The sequence below is a fragment of the Giraffa tippelskirchi genome, chromosome 8 (assembly GCF_054371585.1).
Source record: "Giraffa tippelskirchi isolate mGirTip1 chromosome 8, T2T-mGirTip1v1.2.pri, whole genome shotgun sequence".
Lineage (NCBI taxonomy): Eukaryota > Metazoa > Chordata > Mammalia > Artiodactyla > Giraffidae > Giraffa > Giraffa tippelskirchi.
Window position 1 is genome coordinate 67,778,988 of NC_137282.1, and position 16,254 is coordinate 67,795,241.

At 54.7% G+C, this 16,254-nt stretch overlaps 2 protein-coding genes and 1 long non-coding RNA gene across 3 annotated transcripts in view; 1 reads left to right on the forward strand and 2 right to left on the reverse strand.

Moving 5' to 3' along the window:
- The window catches only part of LOC145517351 (uncharacterized), a 131,507-nt gene that overhangs the window by 106,473 nt on the left and 8,780 nt on the right, over nucleotides 1–16,254 (forward strand). The window contains exons 51-60 of the long non-coding RNA XR_014061988.1: nucleotides 574–685; nucleotides 906–1,003; nucleotides 2,777–2,893; nucleotides 4,875–5,100; nucleotides 7,343–7,600; nucleotides 8,217–8,328; nucleotides 10,420–10,536; nucleotides 12,518–12,743; nucleotides 14,986–15,243; nucleotides 15,860–15,971. This is a non-coding gene — a long non-coding RNA (uncharacterized LOC145517351). The remainder of the gene's footprint in view (nucleotides 1–573; nucleotides 686–905; nucleotides 1,004–2,776; nucleotides 2,894–4,874; nucleotides 5,101–7,342; nucleotides 7,601–8,216; nucleotides 8,329–10,419; nucleotides 10,537–12,517; nucleotides 12,744–14,985; nucleotides 15,244–15,859; nucleotides 15,972–16,254) is intronic.
- LOC145517166 (uncharacterized) lies at nucleotides 2,715–6,708 on the reverse strand. The gene is made up of 3 exons (XM_081519429.1): nucleotides 4,340–6,708; nucleotides 3,628–3,940; nucleotides 2,715–3,375 (listed from the first exon to the last, which is right to left on the reverse strand). Exons 1-3 carry the CDS (start codon nucleotides 4,574–4,576, stop codon nucleotides 2,747–2,749), a joined length of 1,179 nt encoding a protein of 392 aa, XP_081375555.1. The 5' UTR covers nucleotides 4,577–6,708; the 3' UTR covers nucleotides 2,715–2,746.
- On the reverse strand, nucleotides 10,358–14,351 carry LOC145517119 (uncharacterized). The gene is made up of 3 exons (XM_081519380.1): nucleotides 11,983–14,351; nucleotides 11,271–11,583; nucleotides 10,358–11,018 (listed from the first exon to the last, which is right to left on the reverse strand). The coding sequence occupies exons 1-3, from the start codon at nucleotides 12,217–12,219 to the stop codon at nucleotides 10,390–10,392; spliced, it is 1,179 nt and encodes a 392-aa protein (XP_081375506.1). The 5' UTR covers nucleotides 12,220–14,351; the 3' UTR covers nucleotides 10,358–10,389.

Here is a 16,254-nt window from a genome sequence, read left to right on the forward strand (position 1 = left end):
ATAGATTAAAACACTTTTTGGGTGTGGGGGGGAGTAAAAGGGGGTGATGTGGGTTTTTTTGTCTTATAAAATAGCCAAGGGAAATCTAGTTTAAACCTAAATTCACATATATGGGATAGGTATAGCTCTCCGTCACCCTATTAAAAAAACTACTAAACTTTTTTGAAAGTTTATTTTGTAGCTTCCTTGAGCACTTCATTGTGAAGCTTTTTTTTTTTTTTTTTTCTGTGACTTTGGCCTCATTAAAAAGTACGGTTTGCCTTTACTGGATAATTTTGTTCATTGGTTTCTTAGGGAATCTTGGTAATATTTGAGTTTCCTGGGGAGTATGGTCACATGACCTGGCCCTGGCCAATCGGTGCCTTCCACCTCCTTGGCCACTGTGATTGGCTCCGGACTGGGGCAGTGCCCAATCGGGGCCCAGGGCCGGGCCTCACGTTAGAAGCCAGGGGAAGAGGAGCTCTCGTCCTGCTGGGGTAGGGGAAGGGGTGGGGCCGGGGGAGGTCAGGCTCCATAAGTGGGAGGGGCGTGAGGTCCGCCTGCGGCAGTTGGTGACCTTCCTGCTCCCCTCAGGGCAGAGCCGCCGGCGTGAGAATGAGGGCGCTGCTGAGCCCAGGGACTGGGATGGCCTGTTGCTGCTGTGGTCCCAGAGCTCCACCCGAGACCTGAGGGAAGCCGTCTGCCCGTGAGTCCTCTCCCGCTTGTCTGTCAGCTTGTTTGAAACATGCTGGGTTTTCTGCCCAGCTGGCTAAGGGGAGTCCCTGGAAACGCAAGGGTGTGGGTTTTGGCAGACTTCAGGGAAGACATGCCAGATGAGCCTGGGAGACTCCAGCTTAATCTGGATTCAGGAGATATCTCCTCGGGCCAGCTAGTAATTGTAGGATAAGCCTAATGAGTCTTCACAGGATGAAGAGAGTAACGTGCCAAGGTAGCAATCGATGTCCTCATTCGAGAGGTTGAAGCTGGTGCTCAGAGAAGCGGGGAACTTGGCCAGAACAAGCAGGTGTGCACCCAGACAGAACCCCCAGATCCGGCCATTGGAGCTCAGGGAGGCCACTGGTGTGGCTTGTCCCTGTGGCAGGGGCCGAGGCATGCAGCCCACCCTGATTCCTGCGGGGGCCTGACTTGGGAAGTGCCATCTGGTAGCTTTGAGACTCACCAAACCAAATTGCACTGGAGAGAGGAAGGACACCTTCCTTCATCCACCCCCCACCCCCGCCGGATTCCCACATACCCTGACCCCTTTCTCTGGATTTCGGAGCCATTTCCAGAGTCCCGCTCATATGACCTCATTCGAAGTGCACTGTGGACGAGCTGCCATCTGCAGCTGCTACCACAGCAGCCAAGGGCTTTAGCTCCCGAGTACCTCCCTTCCTTTGGAACTTGGGGGCCCTCTACTCCCCACTTGCACACCACACACCTTTGCTGAGGATTGTGGGGACCCTCACTCAGTTTGCAGCACGTTGTAGCCATCCCTGTCCTCTCAATACCTCCCTTGAAACTCAGCTTGTGAGCTCCTTTGGAGCAGCGTGGCCCACCTGCAACACTGCAACGGAAGAGACACAGCTGACAGTGAAACAGCAGCTTAGATCTGACGGCCGGAAAGCTCTGTCAAAAGGGACCTCCCTCTTCACACCGCAGAGGCTCTAGGAGCCGCCAGGGTTTCGGAACCAGTGCTGGGGCCAAAAGGACTCCACAGCTGTTTTCCTTCCTGGGGAGGGTTCTGGCTCGAGTGGGAATGGCTCAAGTCTCCTAAGGTTCTGAAAGCCCACTGTGTGCAGATTCACGGTACACAGAGAGCAGAAGGTGGAGTCCTGTCCTGGAGGTGGTCACAGCTCACGGATGAGCCAGGCAGGCAGGCAGGCAGGGCATGAGAACACCTGAGCTGCCTTCATGAGTGAATGGTGTGGGGGCAGAGGAAGAGAAGCCGGTCTGCTCCCTCGTGTGGTGCCCAGGGCAGGTTGTCCCCAGAGGAATCCCTTACGACAGTGAGGACTATCACGGCTGTTTCCCAAGGGGTTCTGTCAGTGCGTGTCTTCCCCGGAGCGGTCAGGCCGTCTCTAAAATACACTGGCCATGGGCATTGCCTCTCCTTGGAACTTCCCATCTGTTTCTCTTTTTTATGGAACAGTGAATTTCTAGAGGGGTTCTGGGCCACAAGGATGTTGGGTCATTTTCTAGCCTTCTGTCATGAAGAACGCTTTCCTGGGCGTTGGGGTGGTTTGTTGTTCCAGCTCCCTTTCTTGGCTTCTTTTGGGAGCTGGTGCAACAAGAGGAGCTCAGCCTCTGCCTTCTGGCTGAGATGGCACCCTTCAAACAGCAATGCCTGCCTGGAGATAATGATGGCATTTGCCAAAAGGGCTTCGTTTGGCACATGGTATCTTGAAAGGACGTACAACGTCCTTTCAGCTATCAAAGGCTAGTTCAAAGGACATAAACATGAGAACTCTCCAGTGGAGTCTTACAGTAGGTGGAGCGTCCGAAAAAAACTCCTTCAGTCATTTCACTGAGAGTCATTGATTGGGGACACCAAGAATATAGGAAGAAATGCAGAAGGAAAAGATGAAATTGTGTTCAGGATCGGGCGGAGGGATGAACAGGGCGTGCTTGCCTTGAATCCAGGCTTTGTTGGGGGGTGGGGCATAAAGATGGAACGGGTCTGAAACTACAAAGTGGTGATGGTAACACAGTATCACCAGAGTTACACAACAGTGTTCCCAAATTGCAACAATGATGAAAAAGTTTACTAATCCCAACTTAACCAACAAAAATACAGGAAACCACGCAAAAAAGAAAACATCACCAGAAAGGTGGAAACAAACCAAATGCAAAGCAGTTCGGGGGAAAGGAACTCCATGTCCCCTGGGGGCAGACCGAGTTGACGGCGTCCACGGTGAGCAGACAGGGATGGAGGCTGCAGAGCCGACCGCTCCCCTGGACGTGGTGTTTCCGGCAAGGGCTCTGGGTCTCTGTCCAGAGCGGGGGCTCGTTCTCCCTGCAGGGGTGGGTGAGTCATCGTGGGCGTCTGGGTGTTGCGCGGGAGCCAGGGCAGGCTCTCCCTGCCGAGGCGGTGACTCCTCCTCTGCCTCGGGTTCTCCTGCCAAAGGCCGAGCAGGTAGAGGTGCACGTGGAGGTGGAGGTTCTGGCTGAGGGGGTGGGACATCAGTGCCTGGGGCTGGGGGTCCTGCAGGCACGGAGATCCGATCTGCCCGGTGTGCTGGCCAGTACCCAGCTGGCCTGGTGTCTCTGCGAGGGCAAGTCTCGGTTCTCCATCTGCCCTCGGTGGATCCCTGGGTCCTGCACCTGGAGCCACCACCTCTGTAGGGACAGGTCTGGGAAGTGGAGCCTGGTTCCAGTTGGAGGCCAGTGCTAGAGCTGTGGGAGAAGCATCGTTTGCCCGCAGGCCAGCCTTGGCATGTGCGTATCCCGGGACAGAAAGCTTCCAAGAGATTCCCAAAGAATACCCAGGGTCGGATGTCTTTTGGGACTGAAGTGTGCAAGATGGGGGGCGGGGGGTGTGAGGCCAGCGCTTGCTGCAGGCCCAGCAGCAGCTTTCGGGGACTCGTCCCTGTGTAGCTCAGCACCCCCTCCGCACACACTCCCGTACACCAGCCCCAGCGTCCTCACCTCTGTGCTCTGGCGTGCTGGGCTCCAGGTCCTCCTGCTGCCTCAGAGGCCGGGGTTCTCGGGACTCTGGGTCGGAGCCGGGTGTGCTGAGCTCCGTGGCAGCCTCAGACTGGGCCGCCGGGTGTATCCTGGGCGGTGTCTCGGCAGCAGGCCTTCCCCGCCTCCGCTTCGCCCCCGGTGGGGCTGATGCCTCCGTGGGCACGCTCACCTGGAGCCTGCACTGGGCCTCACGGGCGGGGGGGTGGTGCTCCGACCCCTCCCTCCGGGAGCTGGATGGGGTGTCCCCGTCCTCGGCCTCATCACGTGGGAAGCTCTGCAACGACAGTGACCGTCAGCCAGCCATGCTGGGAGTTTTCCGAGCTGGGCCTGGCCAGTGGAGCCGCTGCTTCGGCCTGCTCGAACTTCTCTGCCCAGAAGGGTCAGAGACGTGTGTCTGCTCAGATCCCCACCCGGGAGGAAAGAGACCCACCTGAGGGTGTGAGGTCAGCCTGGGCGGCCGGCCCTGCCCGCACTCTCCCCATCCCGCCCAGCATGCTCTCCCCTGGGGTGTGGACACAACTTGTCCGCAGGCTTCTGACCCCACATCCACCTGGGCTTCCTTGAGGGAGACACGCCCCGAGAAACCCGCATCCACACACACAGGCAAAGGACCCGGTGTTTCCGGGTGGCATGGGAGAGGTGGCCTGGCCCGGCCTGGGGCTCCCCGTGTTACCTTTCTGTTTCTCCGGGCAAAGGGCCAGAGGCGTCTCGGGGGTGCCCTGAGCCAACGTCGACAGGGTGCCCACGCACACTGCCTGTGAGCTCTCCTGAGGCCCCGGCCTCTGGGCAGGGGCAAACAGCAGAACATCTCGGCAGCAAGTGATCTGGCTGGGGGCTCCTCTCCGCTCTCGAGGCCTGGATACCCGGGTTGCGGGTTCTGTTGGGTTCTGTTGCCGGCAGGTGACATCATTTCCTGGGGTTCGTGCTGAGGTCCCTTCCCCAAAACTTCCCAAGCGAATCCCTGGGTTTCTGACTGCTCGACCACCACCCTTAAGCCATGTGCAGGCACAGTGACACCCACCCAGCCCAGCCGACAGCCCTGGGGAGGCCTGGGTGCAGCCAGGGCCTGAGCTCCGAGGGCCCCGCTGCTCTCAGACCAGGCTCCTTCTTCTCATAAGTGGTGTGGCCCTGGACAAGCATATGCCCCTCAGGGTTTCCCCAGTCTCTCCATCTGCAGAGTGGCGGTCATTCTCCCATCTGCTTCCTAGGTCTGTCGGCCTACGAGCAGCTCCATGCCTTTCCACCTGGGGCCGATATCACGTGGAGCGTGTGCGCTGAGACTTCAGAAAGAAAGATTCCTTCCTGGGCTGACACAGCACAGAATGGGGCAGAACGAGGCCTGGATGTGCCGTGGTACCCAGGAAAAGGCACTCCCCCTCCTGACTGTTTTGAGACCCCGCATCCAAGTTGGAGGACCGAAAGGAAGACTCGAAGGTCTCCCTCTCTTATAGAAAAGAGTGGCCAACTTTCTGGTCCTCTGTTTCCATTGAGATTCTGTTCAAGTGTCCCAGCTCGGCTTCTGCGGGTGGCTGAGCTTCTAATGGCTCCCTGCGTTCTTGTCTTTTCCTCTCCAAACCTTCCGTCCTTTTCCCCCTTCTGGGGTGGATGGGCGCTGTCATTGCTTCTACCTTCGAGACAGATTGATGAAAAGTCTGGACCATCGACTCCTTTCCTCTCTTTGGTTCCGTGTCTCTCTCTGGCTGTGTCCCTCTCTTTTCCTTTCTCAATTCAGTCTGTGTCTTCCTCTTTCTCTCTCGTGTGTGGACGGATGGATGCTAGGAATGCACATGTATATGATTAGATGAGGGTTATGTTTTAGGGATAGGTTAGAGGGAGAGAAAGGCTTTAGGTCGGAGTTGGTCATGGGGGAAGGGTCAAGGGTGGTGGTGGTGTTTCTTGGAATCTGAGTGCTGTGCATTCTTCGTCTCTTTCCATATGAACCCCTTCTCAGATACACCACTTGCAAGGAGTCTCTCGTGTTCCGTTTCCTCTCTTTTGCATTTGTGAATGCTTGCTTAGCTTCTCTGTTGTGAAGAGGTTCCATTGGATGGAAACCCATTGGTGTACTTCGTGTACCTCTTTCCCTTACTTGAAGAGACCCATTTCTACCTCCGCCCAGCAAATGGCAAGGAGACTCTGATGTTAAGGAGCCTTTGACCTACGCTTCTTTCTAGCTATCTCATGACATCAGCCTTTAGGGTGAGGTTTTCCCCGATATTGAGGTGGTCTGAGATCAAAACCAATAGCGTTCTTCAGATGTAGCTGTCTGGTTTTCCCATGGACATGTATTGAAGAGGCTTTCTTGTTCCCATTTGGATATTCTCCCCTTCTGTGTCAGAGATGAGTTGAGCATGGATGCTGGGGTCTGTGTCTGGACCCTCAACTTTATTCCATCGATCTGGATCTGTGTGTGTTGTTGTATTCCCAATAGCATACTGTCCGGCTCCTGCTGCTGCTGCTGCGGCTAAGTCACTTCAGTCGTGTCTGACTCTGCGCGACCCCATGGCCTGCAGCCTACCAGGCTCCTCCGTCCAGGGCATTTTCCAGGCAAGAGTACTGGAGTGGGTCGCCATTGCCTTCTCCGATACTCTCCTGAGGATCCTAGTTTGGTCGTCTAATTTCCTTTCACACAACCTTGGATGTCCGTATCGGGGCTTTTTCGTCGGATTGTATTGACAATTTAGGCTCTTTTCTGTTTCCGTACCCCTTTTGCAATTCTTGGTTGGGTGCGAAAATGCATTGGCATTTTGGGAGGAATAGCATCGAAGCTGTGGATTGCCTTGTGGGGCTGGGATATCATTTTCCAAATAGGAATTCTTTCAAGCCCTGAGCACAGCTTCTCTTTCCAGGGATTGGTGTGGGCTTGATCTTCCTTCTTCCATCTCTCGCCGTTTTGTGAGAACAGGTCCTTCCTTCCCTTCTGGGTTAGATGGACCCGTGGGGATCACTTCAGTGAATGGCATTGTCAGTGGGGGTGATAATTCCCTTCTCATTGGAAGACTTTGCTGTGAGTATTAGAAATGCAAGTGATTTCTCTTCCCCTTCCTCCCTGTCCATCTCTCAGAGCCACCGGGAAACAGAGGCCTCACCCAGGGTCACACAGGCCTGAGGAGGTACAACTAGACTGTTGATTCTTCAGGCCCTCAGTGCTGGACATCATCCGGGATACTCTGTGTGTGTCTTCCTCAGTCTGGTGTCCCTTCAGACCTTTCCCTAGTTTTCACAGGCTTGTTGTGTTGGTGTTCTTTGTCTGTTTGGAGACACATCCTTGATAAGCTTTGTGTTTCCACTCATTCGTCTCGCGATGTGTGACCTGTCTTTTGCTTTTGTACTGAGGTCTTTCCCACAGTAGATATCTTTGATTTTGCAAAGTCCACTGTATTCTCCTGGTTTTTTTTGTGGACTGCCTTTTAGTTTTGTGTGTGAAGACTCAAAGCACGTGTCCGGTTTCGGCTCATTGTTCCTCTAGATTTGTGACAAGTTTTCATGGAATGTTTGTCTAGGGATAACTGGAAGTGAACTCGGTGTAAGGTGTCAAGTCTCCATCTTCATTCATGTCATCCCCTGCAGTTTCCAATACCCTGTTCCTGAGTGGTATTGGAGACCTTGAGGGAAGTTTGCTTGCATTGGAGTTTGCGTTTCCACCTTGATTAACTTCACACTGTTCTGCCCTCAGGGACACTGTCAAGGGGGAGTGAGGAGCAGCCTGCACTTCCAGCAGTGACCACACGGTGGGGCGAGTGCTGCTCTCCCCTCTGGGAGCCCCAGGCCACAGGCATCCCAGTGAGGAGCCAGCTCTGTGCTCAGCTGAAAGGAGTTAGTCTCTCAGGAGCCTCTGAGCCCTTCCGTTTGGATCACCCAGGGTGGGCATTTACTGTGACAGAAAAAATTGCCCTGAATTCCATGGACGGAAGAGCCTGGCTGTGTAGAGATCGTGAGTTGCCGTGAATCAGACACAACTGAGGACACAAAAATTCAATAGATTAAAACACTTTTTGGGTGTGGGGGGGAGTAAAAGGGGGTGATGTGGGTTTTTTTGTCTTATAAAATAGCCAAGGGAAATCTAGTTTAAACCTAAATTCACATATATGGGATAGGTATAGCTCTCCGTCACCCTATTAAAAAAAACTACTAAACTTTTTTGAAAGTTTATTTTGTAGCTTCCTTGAGCACTTCATTGTGAAGCTTTTTTTTTTTTTTTTCTGTGACTTTGGCCTCATTAAAAAGTACGGTTTGCCTTTACTGGATAATTTTGTTCATTGGTTTCTTAGGGAATCTTGGTAATATTTGAGTTTCCTGGGGAGTATGGTCACATGACCTGGCCCTGGCCAATCGGTGCCTTCCACCTCCTTGGCCACTGTGATTGGCTCCGGACTGGGGCAGTGCCCAATCGGGGCCCAGGGCCGGGCCTCACGTTAGAAGCCAGGGGAAGAGGAGCTCTCGTCCTGCTGGGGTAGGGGAAGGGGTGGGGCCGGGGGAGGTCAGGCTCCATAAGTGGGAGGGGCGTGAGGTCCGCCTGCGGCAGTTGGTGACCTTCCTGCTCCCCTCAGGGCAGAGCCGCCGGCGTGAGAATGAGGGCGCTGCTGAGCCCAGGGACTGGGATGGCCTGTTGCTGCTGTGGTCCCAGAGCTCCACCCGAGACCTGAGGGAAGCCGTCTGCCCGTGAGTCCTCTCCCGCTTGTCTGTCAGCTTGTTTGAAACATGCTGGGTTTTCTGCCCAGCTGGCTAAGGGGAGTCCCTGGAAACGCAAGGGTGTGGGTTTTGGCAGACTTCAGGGAAGACATGCCAGATGAGCCTGGGAGACTCCAGCTTAATCTGGATTCAGGAGATATCTCCTCGGGCCAGCTAGTAATTGTAGGATAAGCCTAATGAGTCTTCACAGGATGAAGAGAGTAACGTGCCAAGGTAGCAATCGATGTCCTCATTCGAGAGGTTGAAGCTGGTGCTCAGAGAAGCGGGGAACTTGGCCAGAACAAGCAGGTGTGCACCCAGACAGAACCCCCAGATCCGGCCATTGGAGCTCAGGGAGGCCACTGGTGTGGCTTGTCCCTGTGGCAGGGGCCGAGGCATGCAGCCCACCCTGATTCCTGCGGGGGCCTGACTTGGGAAGTGCCATCTGGTAGCTTTGAGACTCACCAAACCAAATTGCACTGGAGAGAGGAAGGACACCTTCCTTCATCCACCCCCCACCCCCGCCGGATTCCCACATACCCTGACCCCTTTCTCTGGATTTCGGAGCCATTTCCAGAGTCCCGCTCATATGACCTCATTCGAAGTGCACTGTGGACGAGCTGCCATCTGCAGCTGCTACCACAGCAGCCAAGGGCTTTAGCTCCCGAGTACCTCCCTTCCTTTGGAACTTGGGGGCCCTCTACTCCCCACTTGCACACCACACACCTTTGCTGAGGATTGTGGGGACCCTCACTCAGTTTGCAGCACGTTGTAGCCATCCCTGTCCTCTCAATACCTCCCTTGAAACTCAGCTTGTGAGCTCCTTTGGAGCAGCGTGGCCCACCTGCAACACTGCAACGGAAGAGACACAGCTGACAGTGAAACAGCAGCTTAGATCTGACGGCCGGAAAGCTCTGTCAAAAGGGACCTCCCTCTTCACACCGCAGAGGCTCTAGGAGCCGCCAGGGTTTCGGAACCAGTGCTGGGGCCAAAAGGACTCCACAGCTGTTTTCCTTCCTGGGGAGGGTTCTGGCTCGAGTGGGAATGGCTCAAGTCTCCTAAGGTTCTGAAAGCCCACTGTGTGCAGATTCACGGTACACAGAGAGCAGAAGGTGGAGTCCTGTCCTGGAGGTGGTCACAGCTCACGGATGAGCCAGGCAGGCAGGCAGGCAGGGCATGAGAACACCTGAGCTGCCTTCATGAGTGAATGGTGTGGGGGCAGAGGAAGAGAAGCCGGTCTGCTCCCTCGTGTGGTGCCCAGGGCAGGTTGTCCCCAGAGGAATCCCTTACGACAGTGAGGACTATCACGGCTGTTTCCCAAGGGGTTCTGTCAGTGCGTGTCTTCCCCGGAGCGGTCAGGCCGTCTCTAAAATACACTGGCCATGGGCATTGCCTCTCCTTGGAACTTCCCATCTGTTTCTCTTTTTTATGGAACAGTGAATTTCTAGAGGGGTTCTGGGCCACAAGGATGTTGGGTCATTTTCTAGCCTTCTGTCATGAAGAACGCTTTCCTGGGCGTTGGGGTGGTTTGTTGTTCCAGCTCCCTTTCTTGGCTTCTTTTGGGAGCTGGTGCAACAAGAGGAGCTCAGCCTCTGCCTTCTGGCTGAGATGGCACCCTTCAAACAGCAATGCCTGCCTGGAGATAATGATGGCATTTGCCAAAAGGGCTTCGTTTGGCACATGGTATCTTGAAAGGACGTACAACGTCCTTTCAGCTATCAAAGGCTAGTTCAAAGGACATAAACATGAGAACTCTCCAGTGGAGTCTTACAGTAGGTGGAGCGTCCGAAAAAAACTCCTTCAGTCATTTCACTGAGAGTCATTGATTGGGGACACCAAGAATATAGGAAGGAATGCAGAAGGAAAAGATGAAATTGTGTTCAGGATCGGGCGGAGGGATGAACAGGGCGTGCTTGCCTTGAATCCAGGCTTTGTTGGGGGGTGGGGCATAAAGATGGAACGGGTCTGAAACTACAAAGTGGTGATGGTAACACAGTATCACCAGAGTTACACAACAGTGTTCCCAAATTGCAACAATGATGAAAAAGTTTACTAATCCCAACTTAACCAACAAAAATACAGGAAACCACGCAAAAAAGAAAACATCACCAGAAAGGTGGAAACAAACCAAATGCAAAGCAGTTCGGGGGAAAGGAACTCCATGTCCCCTGGGGGCAGACCGAGTTGACGGCGTCCACGGTGAGCAGACAGGGATGGAGGCTGCAGAGCCGACCGCTCCCCTGGACGTGGTGTTTCCGGCAAGGGCTCTGGGTCTCTGTCCAGAGCGGGGGCTCGTTCTCCCTGCAGGGGTGGGTGAGTCATCGTGGGCGTCTGGGTGTTGCGCGGGAGCCAGGGCAGGCTCTCCCTGCCGAGGCGGTGACTCCTCCTCTGCCTCGGGTTCTCCTGCCAAAGGCCGAGCAGGTAGAGGTGCACGTGGAGGTGGAGGTTCTGGCTGAGGGGGTGGGACATCAGTGCCTGGGGCTGGGGGTCCTGCAGGCACGGAGATCCGATCTGCCCGGTGTGCTGGCCAGTACCCAGCTGGCCTGGTGTCTCTGCGAGGGCAAGTCTCGGTTCTCCATCTGCCCTCGGTGGATCCCTGGGTCCTGCACCTGGAGCCACCACCTCTGTAGGGACAGGTCTGGGAAGTGGAGCCTGGTTCCAGTTGGAGGCCAGTGCTAGAGCTGTGGGAGAAGCATCGTTTGCCCGCAGGCCAGCCTTGGCATGTGCGTATCCCGGGACAGAAAGCTTCCAAGAGATTCCCAAAGAATACCCAGGGTCGGATGTCTTTTGGGACTGAAGTGTGCAAGATGGGGGGCGGGGGGTGTGAGGCCAGCGCTTGCTGCAGGCCCAGCAGCAGCTTTCGGGGACTCGTCCCTGTGTAGCTCAGCACCCCCTCCGCACACACTCCCGTACACCAGCCCCAGCGTCCTCACCTCTGTGCTCTGGCGTGCTGGGCTCCAGGTCCTCCTGCTGCCTCAGAGGCCGGGGTTCTCGGGACTCTGGGTCGGAGCCGGGTGTGCTGAGCTCCGTGGCAGCCTCAGACTGGGCCGCCGGGTGTATCCTGGGCGGTGTCTCGGCAGCAGGCCTTCCCCGCCTCCGCTTCGCCCCCGGTGGGGCTGATGCCTCCGTGGGCACGCTCACCTGGAGCCTGCACTGGGCCTCACGGGCGGGGGGGTGGTGCTCCGACCCCTCCCTCCGGGAGCTGGATGGGGTGTCCCCGTCCTCGGCCTCATCACGTGGGAAGCTCTGCAACGACAGTGACCGTCAGCCAGCCATGCTGGGAGTTTTCCGAGCTGGGCCTGGCCAGTGGAGCCGCTGCTTCGGCCTGCTCGAACTTCTCTGCCCAGAAGGGTCAGAGACGTGTGTCTGCTCAGATCCCCACCCGGGAGGAAAGAGACCCACCTGAGGGTGTGAGGTCAGCCTGGGCGGCCGGCCCTGCCCGCACTCTCCCCATCCCGCCCAGCATGCTCTCCCCTGGGGTGTGGACACAACTTGTCCGCAGGCTTCTGACCCCACATCCACCTGGGCTTCCTTGAGGGAGACACGCCCCGAGAAACCCGCATCCACACACACAGGCAAAGGACCCGGTGTTTCCGGGTGGCATGGGAGAGGTGGCCTGGCCCGGCCTGGGGCTCCCCGTGTTACCTTTCTGTTTCTCCGGGCAAAGGGCCAGAGGCGTCTCGGGGGTGCCCTGAGCCAACGTCGACAGGGTGCCCACGCACACTGCCTGTGAGCTCTCCTGAGGCCCCGGCCTCTGGGCAGGGGCAAACAGCAGAACATCTCGGCAGCAAGTGATCTGGCTGGGGGCTCCTCTCCGCTCTCGAGGCCTGGATACCCGGGTTGCGGGTTCTGTTGGGTTCTGTTGCCGGCAGGTGACATCATTTCCTGGGGTTCGTGCTGAGGTCCCTTCCCCAAAACTTCCCAAGCGAATCCCTGGGTTTCTGACTGCTCGACCACCACCCTTAAGCCATGTGCAGGCACAGTGACACCCACCCAGCCCAGCCGACAGCCCTGGGGAGGCCTGGGTGCAGCCAGGGCCTGAGCTCCGAGGGCCCCGCTGCTCTCAGACCAGGCTCCTTCTTCTCATAAGTGGTGTGGCCCTGGACAAGCATATGCCCCTCAGGGTTTCCCCAGTCTCTCCATCTGCAGAGTGGCGGTCATTCTCCCATCTGCTTCCTAGGTCTGTCGGCCTACGAGCAGCTCCATGCCTTTCCACCTGGGGCCGATATCACGTGGAGCGTGTGCGCTGAGACTTCAGAAAGAAAGATTCCTTCCTGGGCTGACACAGCACAGAATGGGGCAGAACGAGGCCTGGATGTGCCGTGGTACCCAGGAAAAGGCACTCCCCCTCCTGACTGTTTTGAGACCCCGCATCCAAGTTGGAGGACCGAAAGGAAGACTCGAAGGTCTCCCTCTCTTATAGAAAAGAGTGGCCAACTTTCTGGTCCTCTGTTTCCATTGAGATTCTGTTCAAGTGTCCCAGCTCGGCTTCTGCGGGTGGCTGAGCTTCTAATGGCTCCCTGCGTTCTTGTCTTTTCCTCTCCAAACCTTCCGTCCTTTTCCCCCTTCTGGGGTGGATGGGCGCTGTCATTGCTTCTACCTTCGAGACAGATTGATGAAAAGTCTGGACCATCGACTCCTTTCCTCTCTTTGGTTCCGTGTCTCTCTCTGGCTGTGTCCCTCTCTTTTCCTTTCTCAATTCAGTCTGTGTCTTCCTCTTTCTCTCTCGTGTGTGGACGGATGGATGCTAGGAATGCACATGTATATGATTAGATGAGGGTTATGTTTTAGGGATAGGTTAGAGGGAGAGAAAGGCTTTAGGTCGGAGTTGGTCATGGGGGAAGGGTCAAGGGTGGTGGTGGTGTTTCTTGGAATCTGAGTGCTGTGCATTCTTCGTCTCTTTCCATATGAACCCCTTCTCAGATACACCACTTGCAAGGAGTCTCTCGTGTTCCGTTTCCTCTCTTTTGCATTTGTGAATGCTTGCTTAGCTTCTCTGTTGTGAAGAGGTTCCATTGGATGGAAACCCATTGGTGTACTTCGTGTACCTCTTTCCCTTACTTGAAGAGACCCATTTCTACCTCCGCCCAGCAAATGGCAAGGAGACTCTGATGTTAAGGAGCCTTTGACCTACGCTTCTTTCTAGCTATCTCATGACATCAGCCTTTAGGGTGAGGTTTTCCCCGATATTGAGGTGGTCTGAGATCAAAACCAATAGCGTTCTTCAGATGTAGCTGTCTGGTTTTCCCATGGACATGTATTGAAGAGGCTTTCTTGTTCCCATTTGGATATTCTCCCCTTCTGTGTCAGAGATGAGTTGAGCATGGATGCTGGGGTCTGTGTCTGGACCCTCAACTTTATTCCATCGATCTGGATCTGTGTGTGTTGTTGTATTCCCAATAGCATACTGTCCGGCTCCTGCTGCTGCTGCTGCGGCTAAGTCACTTCAGTCGTGTCTGACTCTGCGCGACCCCATGGCCTGCAGCCTACCAGGCTCCTCCGTCCAGGGCATTTTCCAGGCAAGAGTACTGGAGTGGGTCGCCATTGCCTTCTCCGATACTCTCCTGAGGATCCTAGTTTGGTCGTCTAATTTCCTTTCACACAACCTTGGATGTCCGTATCGGGGCTTTTTCGTCGGATTGTATTGACAATTTAGGCTCTTTTCTGTTTCCGTACCCCTTTTGCAATTCTTGGTTGGGTGCGAAAATGCATTGGCATTTTGGGAGGAATAGCATCGAAGCTGTGGATTGCCTTGTGGGGCTGGGATATCATTTTCCAAATAGGAATTCTTTCAAGCCCTGAGCACAGCTTCTCTTTCCAGGGATTGGTGTGGGCTTGATCTTCCTTCTTCCATCTCTCGCCGTTTTGTGAGAACAGGTCCTTCCTTCCCTTCTGGGTTAGATGGACCCGTGGGGATCACTTCAGTGAATGGCATTGTCAGTGGGGGTGATAATTCCCTTCTCATTGGAAGACTTTGCTGTGAGTATTAGAAATGCAAGTGATTTCTCTTCCCCTTCCTCCCTGTCCATCTCTCAGAGCCACCGGGAAACAGAGGCCTCACCCAGGGTCACACAGGCCTGAGGAGGTACAACTAGACTGTTGATTCTTCAGGCCCTCAGTGCTGGACATCATCCGGGATACTCTGTGTGTGTCTTCCTCAGTCTGGTGTCCCTTCAGACCTTTCCCTAGTTTTCACAGGCTTGTTGTGTTGGTGTTCTTTGTCTGTTTGGAGACACATCCTTGATAAGCTTTGTGTTTCCACTCATTCGTCTCGCGATGTGTGACCTGTCTTTTGCTTTTGTACTGAGGTCTTTCCCACAGTAGATATCTTTGATTTTGCAAAGTCCACTGTATTCTCCTGGTTTTTTTTGTGGACTGCCTTTTAGTTTTGTGTGTGAAGACTCAAAGCACGTGTCCGGTTTCGGCTCATTGTTCCTCTAGATTTGTGACAAGTTTTCATGGAATGTTTGTCTAGGGATAACTGGAAGTGAACTCGGTGTAAGGTGTCAAGTCTCCATCTTCATTCATGTCATCCCCTGCAGTTTCCAATACCCTGTTCCTGAGTGGTATTGGAGACCTTGAGGGAAGTTTGCTTGCATTGGAGTTTGCGTTTCCACCTTGATTAACTTCACACTGTTCTGCCCTCAGGGACACTGTCAAGGGGGAGTGAGGAGCAGCCTGCACTTCCAGCAGTGACCACACGGTGGGGCGAGTGCTGCTCTCCCCTCTGGGAGCCCCAGGCCACAGGCATCCCAGTGAGGAGCCAGCTCTGTGCTCAGCTGAAAGGAGTTAGTCTCTCAGGAGCCTCTGAGCCCTTCCGTTTGGATCACCCAGGGTGGGCATTTACTGTGACAGAAAAAATTGCCCTGAATTCCATGGACGGAAGAGCCTGGCTGTGTAGAGATCGTGAGTTGCCGTGAATCAGACACAACTGAGGACACAAAAATTCAATAGATTAAAACACTTTTTGGGTGTGGGGGGGAGTAAAAGGGGGTGATGTGGGTTTTTTTGTCTTATAAAATAGCCAAGGGAAATCTAGTTTAAACCTAAATTCACATATATGGGATAGGTATAGCTCTCCGTCACCCTATTAAAAAAAACTACTAAACTTTTTTGAAAGTTTATTTTGTAGCTTCCTTGAGCACTTCATTGTGAAGCTTTTTTTTTTTTTTTTCTGTGACTTTGGCCTCATTAAAAAGTACGGTTTGCCTTTACTGGATAATTTTGTTCATTGGTTTCTTAGGGAATCTTGGTAATATTTGAGTTTCCTGGGGAGTATGGTCACATGACCTGGCCCTGGCCAATCGGTGCCTTCCACCTCCTTGGCCACTGTGATTGGCTCCGGACTGGGGCAGTGCCCAATCGGGGCCCAGGGCCGGGCCTCACGTTAGAAGCCAGGGGAAGAGGAGCTCTCGTCCTGCTGGGGTAGGGGAAGGGGTGGGGCCGGGGGAGGTCAGGCTCCATAAGTGGGAGGGGCGTGAGGTCCGCCTGCGGCAGTTGGTGACCTTCCTGCTCCCCTCAGGGCAGAGCCGCCGGCGTGAGAATGAGGGCGCTGCTGAGCCCAGGGACTGGGATGGCCTGTTGCTGCTGTGGTCCCAGAGCTCCACCCGAGACCTGAGGGAAGCCGTCTGCCCGTGAGTCCTCTCCCGCTTGTCTGTCAGCTTGTTTGAAACATGCTGGGTTTTCTGCCCAGCTGGCTAAGGGGAGTCCCTGGAAACGCAAGGGTGTGGGTTTTGGCAGACTTCAGGGAAGACATGCCAGATGAGCCTGGGAGACTCCAGCTTAATCTGGATTCAGGAGATATCTCCTCGGGCCAGCTAGTAATTGTAGGATAAGCCTAATGAGTCTTCACAGGATGAAGAGAGTAACGTGCCAAGGTAGCAATCGATGTCCTCATTCGAGAGGTTGAAGCTGGTG

Bases quoted from the DNA above. Each gene is read 5' to 3' on its own strand.
- LOC145517166 (XM_081519429.1), bottom strand. From the start codon at position 4,576: ATGATGTCACCTGCCGGCAACAGAACCCAACAGAACCCGCAACCCGGG. The intron at 3,941-4,339 runs GTAACACGGGGA...CTGTCGTTGCAG, and splicing joins TTGCCCGGAGAAACAGAAAG to AGCTTCCCACGTGATGAGGC. The intron at 3,376-3,627 runs GTGAGGACGCTG...CTTCTCCCACAG, and splicing joins CAGCACGCCAGAGCACAGAG to CTCTAGCACTGGCCTCCAAC.
- LOC145517119 (XM_081519380.1), bottom strand. From the start codon at position 12,219: ATGATGTCACCTGCCGGCAACAGAACCCAACAGAACCCGCAACCCGGG. The intron at 11,584-11,982 runs GTAACACGGGGA...CTGTCGTTGCAG, and splicing joins TTGCCCGGAGAAACAGAAAG to AGCTTCCCACGTGATGAGGC. The intron at 11,019-11,270 runs GTGAGGACGCTG...CTTCTCCCACAG, and splicing joins CAGCACGCCAGAGCACAGAG to CTCTAGCACTGGCCTCCAAC.